We start from the raw sequence: 19756 nt of genomic DNA, 5'->3' as shown, positions 1-19756 counted from the left end.
CACGCCCACCAACCCCATGTACCGCCGGGTAACAGCTCCGCTACCGTAGACAGCACCAGAGCGGGTGTGCACGCGCTATAAACGAGGGTTGGAATAAAAGAAAAAAAGGGAAAGGAGTTAAAGAACCCGTCCTCCAAATCCATGGACTGGTGCTGACTTGGCAGCCCAAGTCTTAATTCTCTGTACACTGATGCTGACTAATGGCACACTTGTGAAATGTGACCAATGACAGGGGGAGAGAATAAAAAAAAAAGGGCAAAAAGGGCCCGATTAATTAATTGTAATTAAAACCTTAAACAAGAGGGGATAATTAATATAATAGAAAGAAAAGAATAATAATATTATAATGGTGGGTTGAGGTAGGGGTTGGGGAAGAGGTTGGAAGCGGGGGGGGCAAAGGATTGATGAAAAAGAAGACGATGGTTGCTTTGTTGGAGATCAGAGCCGATTCCGGTAGAAAGGGAAGCTTCTCTGTACTCCTGCTTTTTCTTCTCTTGATTCTCATTCTTCCGCTTCTTTAGCTCTCTCTTACACTCTTACTTCTTCTTCTTCTCCTCCTCCTTCTCTACTTCTTCTCCATTTCTACCCTTTTTTTCAAAAGCTTCAGATCTCGACTTTGATTTCTTCTTGTTGACCATTGGGAGTTTTGAGTTTACTTTAGATTTGGGTTTTAATGCTGGATAACATCTCATGTTGCATTCTGGATGATTCTGGGATTGGTTAAAGGGCGTCTATGAATGAGTTTATCGCTTTGGTAGCTTAATCCGTGGTTCTCTGTGTGTTGTTGTTGTTGTTTTTGATAACTGGTGAGAGGACAATTTGGTGTATATAGGTAGGATTGTTCGTAGTTGATTTTCTCCCGTGGGATAATTTTGTGATTCCTGGAGGAAATCAGAAAAAAAAAAGTAAAAAGAGAAACTCAAACTCAGTTCCCATAAGAGTTTAAATCGTACCCACCAATTTTATTTTATTTTTTTTTGTGGGTTCTATATAGTTTTCACTTTTTCTCTTCATTTTTGTCTTCAAACTGAAGGATCGGATCAATTTGCATCGAGGTGTAGATTTTTTTGAAGATAAAAAGGAAAAAAAAAAAACAAAGCTTGATTAGAAGTAGAGTAGTTAAAATGGTTTTTGGTCCGAGGGGCTGACCTGGTTCTTATAATTGTTGGGGGCATTGCTTTCTATGGGAATACCTGATACTTCACTACTTGATTTGATAGAGAAGGTTGGGTCTTGGATTCCTTGGAGAGGAAGTCATCGGCCTTGTTTGTCTCGGGAAAACGAGATGCCTGGTAACAGTTGCAAAATGTGTTGCGGGTGTGATATAAAATTTTCAGAGTACTGGATTAGATATCACTGCCAAAGCTGTGGTCGGGTGCTGTGTGGGAAATGTTTGTGGGGCTTTGAATCTTATATTGTTGCATCCAGTGAAGAAAATATTAATTCCTGCAAGTTTTGTTCCGAGGTTAGTTTGAGGCGCGAAGGTGGGAGAAAGAATAGTGAGAAAATCCATCCTTCCGCCTCTCCTCGAGAAAGCCCTGAACCACCTTCTCCTTGTTTTGGTGGTGAAAAAACTGATGGTACTGTGAATAGTGAGTTGATTCACAGTGATCGGCTTGCCTGCTTTCTTGAAGCCCGGGATTATGGTTATTCTCCCCGTGCTGCAACCAGCAGCACTGTGACCTCTAACCATGGTTATCCATCTCCAGTGTCTGTTCGTCGCTTTTATAGCAGGTAAATATCTTGTTACACATGTAGAAAGTCGTTAATTATAATGTTGAAAACTTTTCCAGATTATATGTGATGCTTCTGCAATCTTGTATTCTTGTTGCTATATTTACGATGGGCAGTTTGAAAATTGTACAGAAGGGAATACATTTGAAATGAGTTTTATTTTGTTTTGTTCTTCCTGTCATCTTAAATGATTATTGGTAACATGTTTTTTTTTTCTTTCTCAAGATTCAAATAATTAGCGTTAATTATATCTTTTGTGATACTTTTAGTGACAATTCTATTTTACATAAGCAACTGGTGCCTTCCAAAACTTTAGAACTTGAGGTTAGAAGTTTTTCAAATGGTTTCAAGACATCCCATTAGTCTATATTGAACTTGTTTTCTGTTTTACACCTTTTTTTTGGGGGGGGTTTTAGTTTCTTCTTAATAATCTGTTGAATGGATGTAGGAGTGATGAAGAAGAGGCTGAGGATTCTGGGAAGCACTTCTTCAGCCTGTCTGGTGAATATTATCAAGATAATTCAGATATAGATACAAGTAGTGTTAGTGCTAGACATGAGTTTTACAGTTTCAAGTCAGTGGGATCAAGTCCTTCAGACAGCCCCTCTAGGATTGATTTTACTTCTAATAGAGTTGGGCACTCTGTACAGCAAGAGAGAGAGAGAAGCCCAAGGGCTCCAAATGATGGTTCCTTTGTTCAAGATTCTATGGCTATTTTAAGAAGGCCTGGGGATGGGACTGAGGATCCAGAGAATACTGATGATTGCTCAGATGATTTGGCAATATTTCAGGACCAATGCGAGAAGCTGCAAAAGCCATTGGATTTTGAAAACAATGGTTTCATTTGGTTTCCTCCACCAGCAGATGATGAGGATGATGAGGAAGAGAACAATTTTTTTGAATATGACGATGAAGATGATGATATTGGAGAATCAGGAGCAATGTTCTCATCTAGTACTAGCCTTGCAAGTATGTTCCCAGCAAAGGAGAAGCAGAATGAGGGACACAAGGAGCCTCTGAGGGCTGTGGTCCAGGGGCATTTTAGGGCTCTTGTGTCACAGCTATTACAGGGAGAGGGTATCAAGGTGGGTAAAGAGGATAACATTGACGAGTGGCTCGACATTGTTGCAACAGTGGCTTGGCAGGCTGCAAATTTTGTGAAACCAGATACTAGTAGAGGAGGCAGTATGGATCCAGGAGCATATGTAAAGGTTAAGTGTATAGCATCAGGAAGTCCACATGAGAGGTATGATATGCCCGAAATATTTAATAGACTCCATATATATTACTGCTTCATGTCTTTGAACAGTTTAGTAATTTTTTTTGTCTTTTTTTTTTTATTTTCATTTGTGGAGTGTATTGTGTGCAGCACCCTCGTTAAGGGAGTAGTTTGTACAAAAAACATTAAACACAAGCGCATGACTTCACAATACAAAACCCCTAGATTACTTATTTTAGGAGGAGCACTTGAGTACCAGCGAGTTCCGAACCAGTTGGCGTCTTTTAATACTCTACTGCAACAGGTCTCCTTTCTTGACTTTCTAAGTTGCTTATTTTCACATAAGGATAAGAATAATTGAAATGGTTTTTTTTTAATTCTTTTTAACAGGAAATGGATCATCTCAGGATGATTGTTTCAAAGATAGAGGCTCATCGCACAAATGTTCTTCTGGTAGAAAAAAGTGTATCTTCATATGCGCAAGAATATCTGCTGGAAAAGGATATTTCGTTAGTTTTAAATGTTAAAAGGCCATTACTGGAGCGCATAGCTCGATGCACTGGTGCTCTAATTACTCCATCAGTTGATGATATTTCTATGACACGATTGGGACACTGTGAACTCTTCCGAGTAGAGAGAGTGTCAGAAGAACTTGAGACTGCTAATCAATCCAACAAGAAACCATCTAAAACTTTGATGTTTTTTGAGGGTTGTCCAAGGCGTTTAGGTTGCACGGTATTGTTTTCTTTATCTCAATTTATTGTTTAAAATTCTCATTGCATTTGAAATTTGGAAGGTATGAGAACAAAATAAGATATTTGTCATTGTGCTCTCATTGAGGTGTACATATTTTCTTTGAGCAGGAATATGTGAATAGTTTCACTTTATTTGAAGCCCCTATCATGTGAACGTTTGAGCATCATGAAGAGTTATAAAGTTTAGTTGCTTGGAATCCACTGTTGATAAAGTTACCAGTTCCATTTTATTCTGCCATGATATACCGTACCATTGACTGTGTTCTAACTTCTCAGAACTATTAAACTATTCTCCTAAGGTTTATCTAAATGGACTAAGTTTGGGATTTGCATGAATCGAGTCAAGATAAAATTATGACAAACATAAAATCTATTCTTCAGTTTCAGAGTCTTTTCTTTGTGTGTCTCTCTCTTCCCCAAGTTCTAGCTTTTGTTTATTTGATTATTGTGTTATATTTGAATGAAAAATAAAATAATTTATAAATTTTATATTCTTCTTGCATTTTATGTCTATCCCAATAGGTTTGCTAATTTTTTCAATCATATTTCGTCACAATCTATATTTCTAAATTATGGAGTTTCAACATTTTTAATTGTATGTTTGATTTTTTATAAATGGTGTCAATCATCTTTACGTGTCTCATTTGCCATTCTGGCATGTAACATATACATTAGATGTCATTTTCGAGTGAGTTTTTAGTATTTTTCGTAATCAGTATAAGAAATGAAGAAACTAAGAATCATTCAATTGTATTTTCAATCTTATGTTTTTTACATAACCGGGTCCCTATTTAACATATACATAGAGAGCAAAATATGGAAAAAAAAATAAAAAAATATGAAAAAAATAAAATCATATAAATCACCACAATATCTGTCACAATTAGGGCCTCAATCTTTTACCATAATATCCTACAAATCACCCCTCAAATCATATCGGATTTCCACACTCCCCCTCAAGTTGGATCATAGATATTAATCATGTCCAACTTGTAAATAAAATCTTCAAAGCTTAATTTCTGTAACCTCTTGGTGAATATATTTGCCAATTGTTCTCTTGTAGGGATATAAGTCATGCAAATAGTTCCCTTCTCAATTTTCTCCTTTATAAAGTGTCTATCCACTTCTATATGTTTGGTCTTGTTGTGCTGAACAAGATTATGAGAAATACTAAATGACGACTTTGTTGTCGCAATAGAGTTTGATGGGGAGCTTTATTGTAATGTGTAGTTCTTTCAACAGTTTCTGCAACCATAGTCCTTCACACATACCTTGTGCAACTACTCTGAATTCAGCTTCAGCACTGCTTCTGGCTACTACACTCTGCTTCTTACTTCTCCATGTTACTAGATTCCCCCAGGCATAGGTACAGTAGCCGATAGTAGACCTTCTGGCTTCTGTTGATCCTGCCCAATCTGCATCTGTATAGATCTCTACCTTCTTACTGTCACCCTTCTTAAAGAATAGTCCTCTCCCTAGAGAATCCTTTAAATATATGAGGATCTTATACATTGCTTCCAGGTGACTTTCCTTTGGTGAATGCATGTACTGTCTAACCACACTTACGGCGAAAGCAATGTCTAGTCTAGTGTGAGAAAGGTAGATTAGTCTACCTACTAGTTGCCGATATCTCTCTCTATCCATGGGTTTTCCATCATTTTTCTTGCCTTGATAGGGATATCGCTTGGCTTGCAACCAAGCATGCTAGTCTCAGTCAACAAGTCAAGTACATACTTTCTCTGGGAAATACTAATTCCCTTCCTTGATCTAGCGACCTCCATTCTTAGGAAATACCGCATTTGACCCAGATCTTTTACCTCAAACTCTGTGGCTAAGACCTTCAACCTCTCCACTTCTCCTGTGTTATCTCTAGTGAGAATGATGTCATTGACATACACGATTAGGATGGTCATCCTTCCATCGTTGGACTATTTGAAGAACATAGTATGATTTGACTGTCCTTGTTGGTATCCTTGATTCTTAATTACCTTTGCAAATCTATTGAATCATGTTCTCGGAGATTGCTTGAGACAATACAGGGATTTCTTCAATTTGCATACCTTGGTTTCTTCTTCTTCCTTACAAAACCCTGGTGGTAGCGTCATAAACACTTCTTCTTCCAGTTCACCATTTAGAAAGACATTCTTGATATCAAACTGATGGAAGGACCAGTCTAGTTTTGTTGCCAAGGATAAGAGAACTCGTATAGTGTTTAGCTTTGCCACTGGTGCAAATGTCTCGGTATAATCGACGTCGTAGGTCTGAGTGAACCCCTTTGCAACCAGGCAGGCTTTGTATCTTTCTACTGTGCCATCTGCCTTATATTTTACTGTGAATACCCATTTACAGCCCACTGGTTTCTTCCCTCTTGGCAAAGTCATTACTTCCCAAGTCTCATTTTTTTTCAATGCTCTTATTTCTTCCATCACTGCCTCTTTCAATTTTGGGATCTCCAAGGCTTCTTGAATGTTTTTAGGAATCTGGATTCTATCAAGGTTAGTCGTAAAAGCACGAAACTTTGCAGAAAGAGCATTATAAGACAAATTTTGAGATAGGATGGAGAGTACATGAACGAGGTTGCTTCCTAAGAGCAATGGGTAAGTCATCTGTTACCTGATTAGGATTGGAGCCAGACTCTCGAGAGCTTTGAACTATCACCGGTTCTGACTCTTTTAGTGTTTCGGAAATGAGTGTCTCATTGGACTTCGATTTTGGCCTTCTCGAGTAGATGGATGTTTCCCTATTTGTCTGTATTTCCGTATCTCCCCCTGAGTTCAAGTGTCCTTCTGTATTTGGTGAAGTGGATTCGAATACAGTAACATCGAGGTAGTCTAAGGTTAAGGGTGATCTAGCTTCACTCATGGACTCCCCCTGAAGCGAGTAGTAGGGAGTATGCTCAAAGAATGTGACATATAGGCTAACATATAGCTTCTGTGAAATTGGGTCATAACATTTGTAGCCCTTTTGTGTGGAAGAGTAGCCAAGAAAGACACATTTAAGCGCTCTAGGATCCAATTTGTTCTGCTTAGATGTGTGAGCGTGGACAAACATAGTGGACCCAAAGACACGAAGTGGAAGATGTGCACCGAGTCTAGAATGGGGAAAAACTCTTGGAATTTCTGGAAGGGTGTGACAGAAGATAGGACTCGACTAGACATTCAGTTAATAAGGTATGTGGCTGTCAAAATGGAGTCACCCCAAAATTGTGAGGGCATATGAGTGGTAAACAACAAGGCACGAGCAACTTCAAGAATATGTCTATTTTTCCGTTCTGCAACCCCATTTTGCTAAGGGGCGTCAATGCAAGAACTTTGATGGATAATACCATTTTCTTGTAGATAAGTGCTCAAGGAGTGATTGAAATGCTTAGTACCATTATCAGTATGGAGAATTTGAATTTTGGTGTGAAACTGAGTTTGTATCATAGAGTGAAAGTTCATGAAGACTGATTGAACCTCAGTTTTATCAGTCAACAAATATATCCAACATAGGCGAGTATGATCATCAATAAAAGTAATAAACCATTTTTTATGGGTCCTATTAAGGGTACGTGAGGGTCCCCATAGATCACTATGAATTAGAGTAAATGGTATAGATGGTTTATACTAGATTTAGGAAAAGACACGCGATGGTGTTTGGCAAGTTCACACACTTCACATTGAAAATCCCATGAAGCTTTATTTGAACATAGAGAAGGAAATAAATGTTGCAAGTACTGAAAACTAGGATAACCCATCCTTTTGTGCCATAACAAAAGTTCACTTTCCCTAGGACGAGATGCAGAATTACAAACAGTAGGAGGACACTATCCATGCACATCAATTTCGTCGAAGTAATATAGACCCTCACATTCCTTAACACTGCCAATCGTCTTCCCTGATGATAGGTCTTGAAAAACACAATGAGAGGGTAGGAATTTAGCTGAGCAATTAGACTGTTTGGTTAATTGGCTAATAGACAATAAATTGCAAGATAAATTAGGAACATGTAGGAAAGAGTTGAGAGTGATAGACTCAGAAATGCGAATACTCCCTTTGCCAGCAATTGGGGATAAAGTATCGTATGCAATTTTTACTTTTAAATTACCGGCACAAGGAGAGTATGTAGTAAATAAATGATGAGCATCAGTCATATGATCAGATGCACCAGAGTCAATAATCCAAGGAGTAATATGAGACATGGTGCTAAGTGCTGCCGGAAAAGTACCTTTGTGGGCTAAAGAATCAGAGGACAAAGTAGTAGAAGACTGACCAGAGGCTTGGAAATTAGAAAAAAGCTCATATAATTTCACAAGCTGGTCGGAATTAAACCCCACACTAGAAATTGACTGATGAATTTCTGTGGGTGTTTTGTTTGCCTGGGTTTTGGTGGAGGCTTGATGACTATGGGCTTTATTGGGTTGTCTGGGCTTCCAATTCACGGGTTTGCCATGTAAAGTCCATCAAGTATCTTTAGTGTGGTCTATTTTCTTACAATGCTCACAATAAGCCCTCTTAGACTGTCTTGGGCCAGGTCCAACGTGAGGCCTATCAGATCCAGCGTGAGACCCACAGGTTATAAGGACTGAAGCTTCGGGCCCAAAAGTGAGATGTTCCCTCAACATCACTCTCCTTCTACTTTCCTCTTGTTGCACCACAGAGAAGACCTCTCTGATGGAGGGCAGTGGCCGACGATTGAGAACTCTGCTCCTGACATCGTCAAGCTCGCAGTTTAGCCCCACTAGAAACTCGAAGACTCTCTCGTTCTCCATTTTCTTCTTGAAGCGCACACTGTCACCTGTGCACTCCCATTCCTTTTGCAGTTGAGATCGGGATCTTGCCACAAACCCAACATCTCAGTGTAGTATTTCGTGACTTTCCGATCTCCTTGCTTCATTTTCCAGAGCCGCGTCTTGAGTTCAAAGATTTGGGAAGCATTCTCGGCATCAGAGTATGTTTCCCTTATCCCATCCCACACATCCTTTGCCTTCGGGAGGAACATATACGTTTTGCCAATGGCTGGCTTCATGGAGTTAATCAAGCATGAGGTGATGAAGGAGTTTTCGGACCGCCATTTCTGGGATGCTGCTGCATTAGTCAGAGGTGGTCGCCAAGTCTCGCCGATAAGAAACCCTAGCTTTCCCTTTCCATCAATAATAAGCTTGATTGCTTGTGCCCACTCTTTGTAATTCTTACCGTTCAATTTTTCAACAGTAAGATGGAGTGGGGAGTTGTCGAATGCACCGGCCGAGCCCATTGAGGAGTTTATCTCTGACTCTCTTTCATGGGTTGCCGATTGACTGGACTCATGGCTGTCTTCTTTTTGGGCAGCCATGGATTGATTAGGGTTTTAGAGCAATCCGTGCTCTGATACCATGAAGAAACTAAGAATCATTCAATTGTATTTTCAATCTTATGTTTTTTTACAAGATTCTGGCAAAGGTGTTGGCAAATAGGCTGAAGAAGGTCCTAGGAAGGGTGGTTTCATTGGACCAAAATGCGTTTGTGAAGGGGAGACAAATATTGGATGCTTCGCTTATAGCTAACGAGGTGATTGATGCTTGGCAAAAACGTAAGGAGAAAGGGTTGATTTGTAAGTTGGACATTGAAAAAGCCTATGACAGCATAAGTTGGGATTTCCTTATGAAGATTCTGCGTAAATTGGGCTTTGGGTCTAGGTGGATGGAGTGGATTTGGTGGTGCATCTCTACTGCCAAGTTCTCTGTTCTTGTTAATGGTGTGCCAGCAGGTTTCTTTTCAAGCACCAAGGGGTTGCGTCAGGGAGATCCCCTCTCTCCTTACCTCTTTGTTTTGGGTATGGAAGTGCTCAGTGCACTGTTAAGAAGGGCGGCTGTCGGGGGATTCTTTTCAGGCTGCAGATTTTGGGGGAGGGGCAGGATGGAGCTAAATATTTCTCATTTGCTTTTTGCGGATGACACAATTATTTTTTGTGAAGCAAGGAAAGAAAACATGACTTTTCTAAGCTGGATTCTGGCTTGGTTCGAGGCTGCGTCTGGGTTAAGGATAAATCTAGCCAAAAGTGAGTTAATTCCAGTTGGCGAAGTGGAAGAGATTGAGGAGATGGCTGTGGAGCTAGGTTGTAGGGTGGGGTCTTTGCCCAATGTGTATTTGGGGCTGCCGTTAGGGGTTCCTCACAAGGCTTCCTCGATGTGGGATGGGGTGGAGGAGAAGATGAGGAGGAGATTAGCCTTGTGGAAGAGGCAATACATTTCCAAAGGCGGGAGGGTTACCCTCATTAAGAGCATGTTGGCCAGCATGCCGATCTACCAACTGTCCCTGTTTCGAATGCCCAAGATGGTGGCAAGAAGGCTTGAAAAGCTCCAAAGAGACTTTCTTTGGGGAGGGGGAAGCTTGGAAAGGAAAGTCCATTTAATTAACTGGGAGGCGGTGTGTGCTCAAAAGGAGAAGGGGGGCCTTGGCATTAGGAGGATTGCCCGTTTGAACAAGGTTTTGTTGGGAAAATGGTTATGGAGGTTTGCCTTTGAAGAAGATAAGCTGTGGAAGAAGGTGATCATGGAGAAGTTTGGTCAAGAGGGTCTTGGTTGGAGGACTAATGAGGCTCGTGGGACGTTTGGAGTGGGAGTTTGGAAGGAGATTCTGAAGGAAGCTGATTGGTGTTGGGATAACATAGAGTTCAAGGTTGGTAAAGGGACCAAAGTTAGGTTTTGGACTGACCATTGGTGCGGCAATGCAGCGCTGTCCCAAACTTTCCCTCTATTATTCGATTTGGCAGCTCATAGGAATGCAACGGTGAACGAAGTTTGGGACCCTAGCTTTGGCCAAGGAAGTTGGAATATCAGTTTCTCTAGAGACTTTAACGATTGGGAGGTGGATTTGGTTGGTAATTTGCTGTACATGCTAAGGGATTACAAAATCTCTTCAGAAGAGGATTCGGTGTTATGGAAAGGTGGGGGAAGTGGCATTTTTAGGGTTAAGGAGGCTTACAACCTCCTTGTTGCTTCGAATGATATTGTATTCCCGAATAAGGGCATTTGGGTGGACAAGGTCCCAACTAAAGTTGTGTTTTTTGCTTGGGAGGCCACGTGGGGAAAGGTCCTAACTTTGGATAGGCTACAAAGAAGGGGGTGGCAGTTCCCCAACCGATGTTTTTTGTGTGGGTGTGAAGAGGAGACTGTAAATCATATTCTTCTACATTGTACAGTGGTCCGGGTCCTCTGGGAGATTGTCTTCGTCTTGTTTGGCATTCAGTGGGTGTTCCCTGAAACGGTTAAAGATATGTTGTTCAGTTGGAGGGGTTCTTTTGTGGGGAAAAAAAGGAAAAAGGTTTGGACTTCCATCCCGTTGTGTATTTTTTGGACGGTTTGGAAGGAAAGGAATAGATTAGCTTTTAGGGGGGGATTCTTATCTATACAGAAACTCAAAAATTCTTTTGTATGTATTTTGTGGAGTTGGGCTAGGGTGTATATTGGAGAGGAGTCCTCTTCACTCATAGGTTTTCTAGAGTGGCTCGCGTCCAATTGAGGGTAGGTAGGATTGTGGGCTTTTTGTGGCTTTTGGGTTTGGCTGCTTTGTATACGTCCTGTATGCTGTGTGGCTTTTTGCCTTTTTAATATAACATCTGCTTACTTATCAAAAAAAAAAAAAATCTTATGTTTTTTTACATAATTGGGTCCCTATTTAACATATATACAGAGAGCAAAATATGGAAAAAAATAAAATCATACAAATTACCACAATATTTGCCACAATTGGGGTCTCAATTTTTTACCACAATATCCTACAAATCACCCCTCAAATCACCAGATTTCCACAAGAAACAAGGATTTAAAGCATACAATTAAAGTGTAATATTAGAGCTTTCCCAAGTGATCTGTTGTCAGTATCTTCTTTTGGGTTTGAATACCGTTTTCTCTTATTAGTAAACAATAAGAGGGACAATATTTCAATAGCAGTCTTCTTTTGGGTATATTTTTTTTTTTTTTTGATAAATAAAGAGATTGTATTAAAAACCACCGAAGCAGTGGCAAAAAGTACAAGAAGGAGAAAAGAAAAAGAAAGAAAAACACCCCACGCTCCCTAGCAGCCTGCCAAGGAACGAAGAGCCACCCTATCCACACCCTTAACGGGAAGCCACCCACCCAACAAAATCAACTAAGGTCGAGGGACCATCTTTTATAGACCTCTTCGTCTCCAACCAAAGAAAATTCTTTTGGGTATATATAATAAAGATGTATAGTTGTGTATATCCCTAATGGGATGGGGAGCACGGTTTTAAATTTTTCTAAACTTATATAACTTATTTAAATTGAATTAACATGTGTAGAGATATGGATCTCTGGTTTTGTATAAGGAGCCAATATTTTCCCCTGAGACAATAAACTTTTATGATGGTTTTTTTTCCTGTCCAGACTAGCACGGACTGTAATAATTTATGCAAGCTTGTAGTCATTATTTTGTTATTGCCCTTTTTTTCTCATACATTAACTAGTCTTCTGCATTTCCATCTACTGGTCTAGTGAAGTAGATGTTTCTGATGGTTATATGTCTCTAACAAATCATTGTGCATCCTTATGTAGGTCTTGCTGAAGGGTGCATGTCGTGAAGAACTGAAGAAAGTTAAGCATGTTGTTCAATATGCAGTGTTTGCAGCCTATCATTTATCCCTTGAGACTTCCTTCCTTGCTGATGAGGGTGCTAGTCTGCCCAAGATGACACTGAAACCCTCTATTACTATACCAGATAGGACAACTGCTGATAATGTCATTTCATCAATCCCTCATTCTGCTGCTTCTACCGTTTGTCAAGCAGCCATCGATGCCCCTGCTAGGGAGGAAGGATCTGTAGGTTTCAATACAGAACTTGGAGGATGTGAGTCCTCATCTGAGCATATTAATCCTGGTCCCATATCTCCTTTATCTCCTGACTCAATGGATGGTAGACTTGGAAATATACCCACTGATGCACACAATGATGATTTGGCATCCAGTGGGGGTCTGGAATCATATTCTTTGAAAAAATTCATGGATTTAAGGGGGGCCATTGTGCTTCCTGCTGATTTTAAAGATCATTCCCAACCTGACTTGCAGGATACCATGATTAAAGAGGAGATGCAACCTGGGGAAATTCATGAATTGGCCAAGCCTGAACAGGCTGATGAAAATGAAGTGTCAAGTGAATACTTCTCTGGCACTGACAGTCATCAGAGCATATTGGTGTCATTTTCAAGCCGTTCTGTGCGGACAGGAACTGTATGTGAACGCTCTAGACTTATGCGTATTAAGTTTTATGGCTGTTTTGACAAGCCTCTTGGAAGATATCTTCGTGATGATCTCTTTGATCAGGTAAGTCATTTCAGTTTCTCTATGTGCTATTTATTTTGTGATGCTAGTTATTATAAGCTAATAATGCTCATTTTTTCCAGACACCTTGCTGTTCATACTGTAGAGAGCCTGCTGATGCCCATGTCCAGTGTTATACCCATCAGCAAGGAAGTCTTACAATCAATGTAAAATGTCTTCCCTCCATGAAGCTACCCGGGGAGCGGGATGGAAAAATATGGATGTGGCATCGATGCCTAAGATGTGCCCAAATAGATGGAGTTCCACCAGCAACTCGTAGGGTGTTTATGTCTGATGCTGCATGGGGACTTTCTTTTGGAAAGTTCTTGGAGCTTAGCTTTTCAAACCATGCAACTGCTAATCGTGTTGCAACTTGTGGTCATTCTTTACAAAGGGACTGCCTCCGTTTCTATGGGTATATGCCATTAAATTTGTAATTCGATGTCAATTTTCTAATTGTTGGGTGTGATTATGATGATTGTTGGAAGCTTTCATTTTTCTTACAGGTTTGGGAGTATGGTTGCATTCTTTCGCTATTCCCCCATTGATATTCTGTCTGTCCATTTGCCCCCAGCAATGCTTGAATTCAATGGCCAGGTTCAACAAGAGTGGATAAGAAAAGAGGCTTCAGAGGTACTATTATGGATCTAAGACTGCTCTGCCCCCGATTACTTTGGATGGATGCTAACTATAAAACTAATCAGTACTTTTGGCATATCTTTGAGTATATCTATTTTCATAACCATCTTCTGCCTTTTTCCTTCTCAGCTTTTGAGTAAAATAGAAACTGTGTATGTGAAGATATCTGATGTGCTCGATAGAATTGAACAGAAAACTACATCTTTCAGAAATGAATCTTCAGATAAAAGTGAGTTGCATAACCATATCATGGACCTGAAAGATCTGCTGAATAGGGAAAGAAATGATTACAACGTAAGTTCAGATTAGAGATTGGTTTATATATCTATGTATTTTTGTTACCATAGGACTCCTGGTTAATATCAACCCTCTAAAGTGCTTATATAAATTTGTCCTTTTTTTTTTTTTTCTGTTTACAATTCATGTTTTAGAGTAATGTGTCCATCTGCTTTTGATTAGTTTCCTTGCTTGTAAATAGAATTTGCTGCAACCATCTGGTGTAGGAGCTTCACCATCAGGTCAAGTGGCAGTAGACATTCTGGAACTCAACTGCTTGAGACGTTCTCTCCTCATTGGTTCACATGTTTGGGATCAGCGGCTCAGTTCATTGGATTCTCTCCTTGAAACAAGGATTTCTATTTCCAAGAACAAACAGGGGGAGGCATCTCATGCTGAAATGAAGGGCTGTAGTACTGATTCATTTCTCATGAATAGCAAGCTTGACCATTATCATGAAGAAAATGTTACCCAGTCTTCAAAAATACAGGATTCCCACAGGAATGATATGCTGTTGGAGCACAAGGAAGAGATTAATCCATCATTATTTGAGCCCCAGGTTCCTGAAAATTCTATGTTAACCTCAGGTCATGATAACAGAAAGGAGGAAGCATATGTGGATGAAAAAAACAAAACACTTTTGGAAAGCATCCCATCCCCTGCATCCAATCTGTCTGACAAGATAGATTCTGCATGGACAGGCACAGATCAACTTCTGATGAAACCTCAGTTTGTTCATACGCTACATGCAGATGGGAACCAGGCTGGTTCTGTCAGGCAAATAAACCAAATAGATACTCCACCTTTTAGAAGGCCAATGTCACCAGTGAGAGTCTATTCCTTTGATTCTGCAGTAAGAGTTCAGGAAAGAATCCGGAAAGGATTGCCCCCCTCTTCTTTGCATCTGTCTACGCTTAGGTCCTTCCATGCTTCTGGTGACTATAGGAATATGGTCAGGGATCCTGTTTCTAGTGTAATGAGGACTTACTCTCAATTATCTCCCCGGGAAGCACAAAAGGTAGGTTCAACATCCTCATTCTTCTCCTCATCTCATGTGGCTGAAGGGGCCAGGCTGCTCCTTCCGCAAACAGGCCACGGTAATTTAGTTATTGCTGTTTATGACAATGAACCCACTAGCATAATATCATATGCCCTTAGTTCCAAGAAGTATGAGGACTGGGTTGCTGATAAGTTAAATGAGCATGAAGGAGGTTGGAGTGCCAACGAAAGCAATAAAGAAGATTCTTCAGTTTCCACCTCGGCTTGGTCGTCTTTTGGCCCTCTAGACTTGGATTATATCCATTATGGAAGTTATGGGTCTGAAGATTCTTTATCAGCAGTGGGGACCCTGTTTACAGACACCAAAAAATCTCCTCACCTAAGAATTTCCTTTGGGGATGAGTCTTCAAATGCTGGAGGCAAAGTTAAGTTTTCTGTCACCTGTTATTTTGCAAAGCAGTTTGACACACTTAGAAAGAAATGCTGCCCTAATGAAGTGGATTTTGTACGTTCCTTAAGCCGTTGCAAAAGGTGGAGCGCGCAAGGGGGAAAGAGCAATGTGTATTTTGCTAAGTCATTGGATGAGAGATTCATTATAAAACAAGTCACGAAAACAGAGTTGGTTTCTTTTGAAAAATTTGCACACGAGTACTTCAAATATTTGACACATTCTCTTAGCTCAGGAAGCCCAACTTGCCTTGCTAAAATTCTTGGTATTTATCAGGTTAGGCCCATTCTTTGATATTTGCACATGTAGATACATGGGTGGTGTGCAAATACTAATGTTGTTCTCTTGTGATTTTGATTTATTGGTCCAATGGCAGGTCACTGTCAAAAATCTGAAAGGTGGAAAGGAAACAAAAATGGATTTGATGGTGATGGAGAACCTTTTTTTCAAGAGAAATATCTCAAGAGTCTATGATCTTAAGGGTTCTGCACGATGTCGCTACAATGCAGATACAACCGGGGCGAACAAAGTATTGCTAGATACGAATCTACTGGAAACACTATGTACAAAACCCATATTTCTTGGAAGCAAAGCGAAGAGAAGCCTAGAGAGAGCTATTTGGAACGATACATCCTTTTTGGCGGTAAACTTTTTAGCACTATGCATCAAAGCTTAGTCTAATTTTGCTTTAGAATCTTTTGACATCCATTTTTCTCCATGAAACTAAAGCAAGATTAGAAATATTTCTTGGTTATCACACTGGAAATTCTGTTGGTAAATTACGAGACCTATTCTAGACTTCTGAAACTAGAGCTCTGCATATGTTCTTTTGTTGATATTGAATGTTATTAGCACTATTTTAAATTGACTTTTACTTTTCGCCTGTTGTCCGTGTATTTCGAACCTTGTTAGAAGGTTGAAACTTATTGTACATGTCTCTTAATTGGTCTATAACAAAAGGTTTCACTTGAAAAAGGCTACAGATGAGTGGTCGACAATATAAAGCATGAAGGGAGATTTGTGTGATTTAGAGAAATTGTCAAGGTTGCTGAAATATATGTGGTTTTCATGTATTTTCAGAATTGATTTGTATTGAAAAATCATGAATGTCTTCAAAGACCTACCGATGGGCATGCTTTGTTAGGCCGTACATGTTTTTAATTCAGTTTTCTTATGCTTCTCCAGTCTGTTGACGTCATGGACTATTCACTGTTGGTTGGGGTGGACAATGAGCGCAAAGAACTGGTTTTAGGGATCATTGATTTCATGAGGCAGTATACATGGGACAAGCACTTGGAGACATGGGTGAAGGCATCAGGTATACTTGGTGGTCCAAAGAATGCTCCGCCAACTATTATTTCTCCCATACAATACAAGAGAAGATTCAGGAAAGCAATGACTACATATTTTCTGGCAGTACCTGATCAATGGTCTTCCTGAACTGCATTATTTCATTCTATTTATTCACAAAGCTTCTGTTCTTTAATAAGGAAATGAGAGATTGCTATTGCTGATAATGGAGAGGATGGAGATCCCTCGTCCTGATTGGTTTGTTTTTTTATCCCTTTTGTGTATGGGCAGCAATGTTGCCCAACTAGAGGCGGCTTACACATGGATGGGGCACATATTCCCTCTGAGATTTCTTTCTTCTTCCTCTTTGTACATGTGCACGCTATACCTTCACATGATATGCTTGTAAGGCCCCAACCCCCGCCCCCCCCCCCTCGTTTTTCTTTGTATTCTTTTTGTGGAGAAAAAGAAAAAGCCGAGAATGAAAATGGTTGCTCAGATTGGAAGTCTTTTTTCTGGGGAGAACTTTCCTTTTTAGAGTGTTGGAAGGCAACTATTGAATTCAACATAATGGTTCTTCTTGATCAGTGTTCCATCTTAGCACGTTAAGCAATTCTTGAGGGGCTGATAACCTGAAAAAAGTCAAAAAAAAAAGAAAAGAAAAGGAAGAAAAATCAAAGCGATCTGTGGTGCCTGCTTTTCAACTAAAGCCATATAGAAGAATGATGGGCATGCCATGCGTTAGGTTCGCACGTTGCCGGAAGCATGCTTTATTAAGCAGTGCATGGCTGAATCAAACAATGTATTTTGCTTTGATGGGTTACACGAAATAGTACGCATAGCAGCCCAAAGCACAACTTCTGAAGTATTAGCAATGTGGGAGGAGTCTATTTGGAGCATAGAAGCTTCAAAGTTGAAGATCACTGATGATGGGGTCCCTTAGGAGCATGGTTAGTTGAAAGCTGACACCCAATTTTGCCCAACACCTGATACTGATGGGAAACTTGTCTTAAAATTCTAGGAAAGCTCTCAAATTCCTTATAATCACTCTGTTCAGTAGGGGGCAATAAGCCAAGTAGGGGGTGACGACGAGTAAGCCGGGTTGGTATCATGTTGTGATAAAAAATAGTGAAAATTTATTTAATTCAAGTGCGATTTTCAATTCGAATACAATTTATTTAATAATCGTGTTGGTATGATGTTGTGATAAGAAAACGGTTTGTTTTGTTTCATAATTGTGTAATGCAAATGAGCTTTTTATGATATGGATAATACAATACGATTTATTTAATTCATTTAATAAATGTATTAAGTTGGATTTTGGGCGAATTCAAACAAATAACTTGTTAATACAATTTTAACCTATTAAACCTGTTAATACCATTATCCTATTTATAAATTTATTTAAAAATTTAAATTTATAAATGTCTTATTTTAAAATCTTTTTAGTTACTTTACCTTTAAAGCTTAATTTTTTTAAAATTTAAATATATGTAATTTTGATTATAATTTGTTTATAATATAGAGATTTTAGTATTACATTTGTTTATTATTTTATTTAATGTTTTAATCATAAGATGTTTTTTATCTTCATAATAAAATATATAAATGTTATTTAATTTTTAGTTTTTTTATTTATGATATTTTAAAATTTTTAAATATATAAAATTAATAAATTTATATCGGTTAAATGTGTTGAATCATAAATAGATTATTTTGATACAACAGTCATAAATGGACCAGTTTGATATTATTATGTAAATGAGTTTTATGGTAAATAAGTCATAAAGAGTTAATTTGACATAATTAAGCAAATGAGTAAAACGAGTTAAATGAGTTAAACAATAAAACATGAACATGACCTATTCACGAAACTAGTTATACAAGATGATATGATTGTGACACAAAGATAATTACACCTAATTCAAACTTGCTAAAATTTCATCTCCTTTTTTAGTTGTGTTGTCGTGTCGTATGAAAATTGTCTCCCCCTACAAGTAATTCTTAATTTTATTGTGAAATTGTTATGAATCTTTTGAAAAGTTGGCTGCATAGATATTTTTGGATTTGGTTTAAGACACAACTACTCTTATTATAACTCATTTTATAATTAGATAGGGGCTACCACTTTAATACATAATCAACACATTGAAAAGTGGGACTAATAAAAAAAAAATGCTATATATACATTTTAGATTTCATACTTTGTACTTGGTTTAATTTTCATTTTTTTAATCATTCTTTTATACATCAATCTCATTTATATGTACTTTGTTTTCATTTATTGGTACCCTTATTAAACAACCTAGATTTTACCATATATTTTCAATAATCCGAATTGCATCTTCTATGTGTACACAATCGTTACTAGAAACTATCCCATAGAAAATTTCAACTTATCTTAAATTTAGAAAGCCAATCATGTCACTTCTCACTTAATGAAGTTTAAAAATTTAATTTTGTGTTACTTCTTTAATTTCTTAAATATATAATATGAATTAAGATATACTAATTTTGGGTTTAATATTGTTGGCCTAAGGTTTGTCAAGGGCAATTAATTGAATTTTGATGATACATGATAAAATAAAATATTGAAATTTGATGGTATTTATTAAGTGTATTAGGGAAGATGTCCATGATGCAACACCCATCTCTATCAAAGAAGTGGAAAGCAAGAGTTAAATGAGATTTTATCATTTTCTTTGTAAGAGACAATTTCTTATTATTTTAACAATTATATCAAATTAATGTATTGATGTTTAAAAGGCAAATACTTAAAAAATAATAGTGTCATATTTAAGGCATCAATTTAAAATCAAATAATAAATATTGAAAATAATAACCTATTTCTTAGCTAGAGTTATTGTTGTGAAAAACCCCGATAAAGAGTAATAATATGAAGAAAAGAATAAGAGAATAAAAACAAAAATATACAAAGCACACATCGATTTACGTGTTTTGACCTAAAACCTACATCCATAGGTGAAGACAAAAAACAACTTTCACCATTATCGAAGAAGATTACAACCTTAGACTTCTCAAATCTCAAAGTCCCAATTACACTTTTCACTTTTTTTTGTTGGTCAAGGTCTCTTCCT

General features: G+C 38.4%; 1 protein-coding gene across 1 annotated transcript; it reads left to right on the top strand.

The window, feature by feature from the left end:
* Nucleotides 1-308: 308 nt before the first annotated feature.
* On the top strand, nt 309-17245 carry LOC100259334 (putative 1-phosphatidylinositol-3-phosphate 5-kinase FAB1C). The gene is made up of 11 exons (XM_003631130.4): nt 309-1734; nt 2183-2980; nt 3104-3257; nt 3344-3688; nt 12245-13009; nt 13090-13421; nt 13513-13639; nt 13775-13939; nt 14124-15644; nt 15745-16011; nt 16554-17245. The coding sequence occupies exons 1-11, from the start codon at nt 1184-1186 to the stop codon at nt 16806-16808; spliced, it is 5280 nt and encodes a 1759-aa protein (XP_003631178.2). The 5' UTR covers nt 309-1183; the 3' UTR covers nt 16809-17245.
* Nucleotides 17246-19756: the final 2511 nt, after the last annotated feature.

This window comes from Vitis vinifera, chromosome 1 (genome assembly GCF_030704535.1).
Source record: "Vitis vinifera cultivar Pinot Noir 40024 chromosome 1, ASM3070453v1".
Lineage (NCBI taxonomy): Eukaryota > Viridiplantae > Streptophyta > Magnoliopsida > Vitales > Vitaceae > Vitis > Vitis vinifera.
The sequence above is the reverse complement of the archived record's forward strand: the minus strand, read 5'-3'. Positions and strand labels throughout refer to the sequence as shown.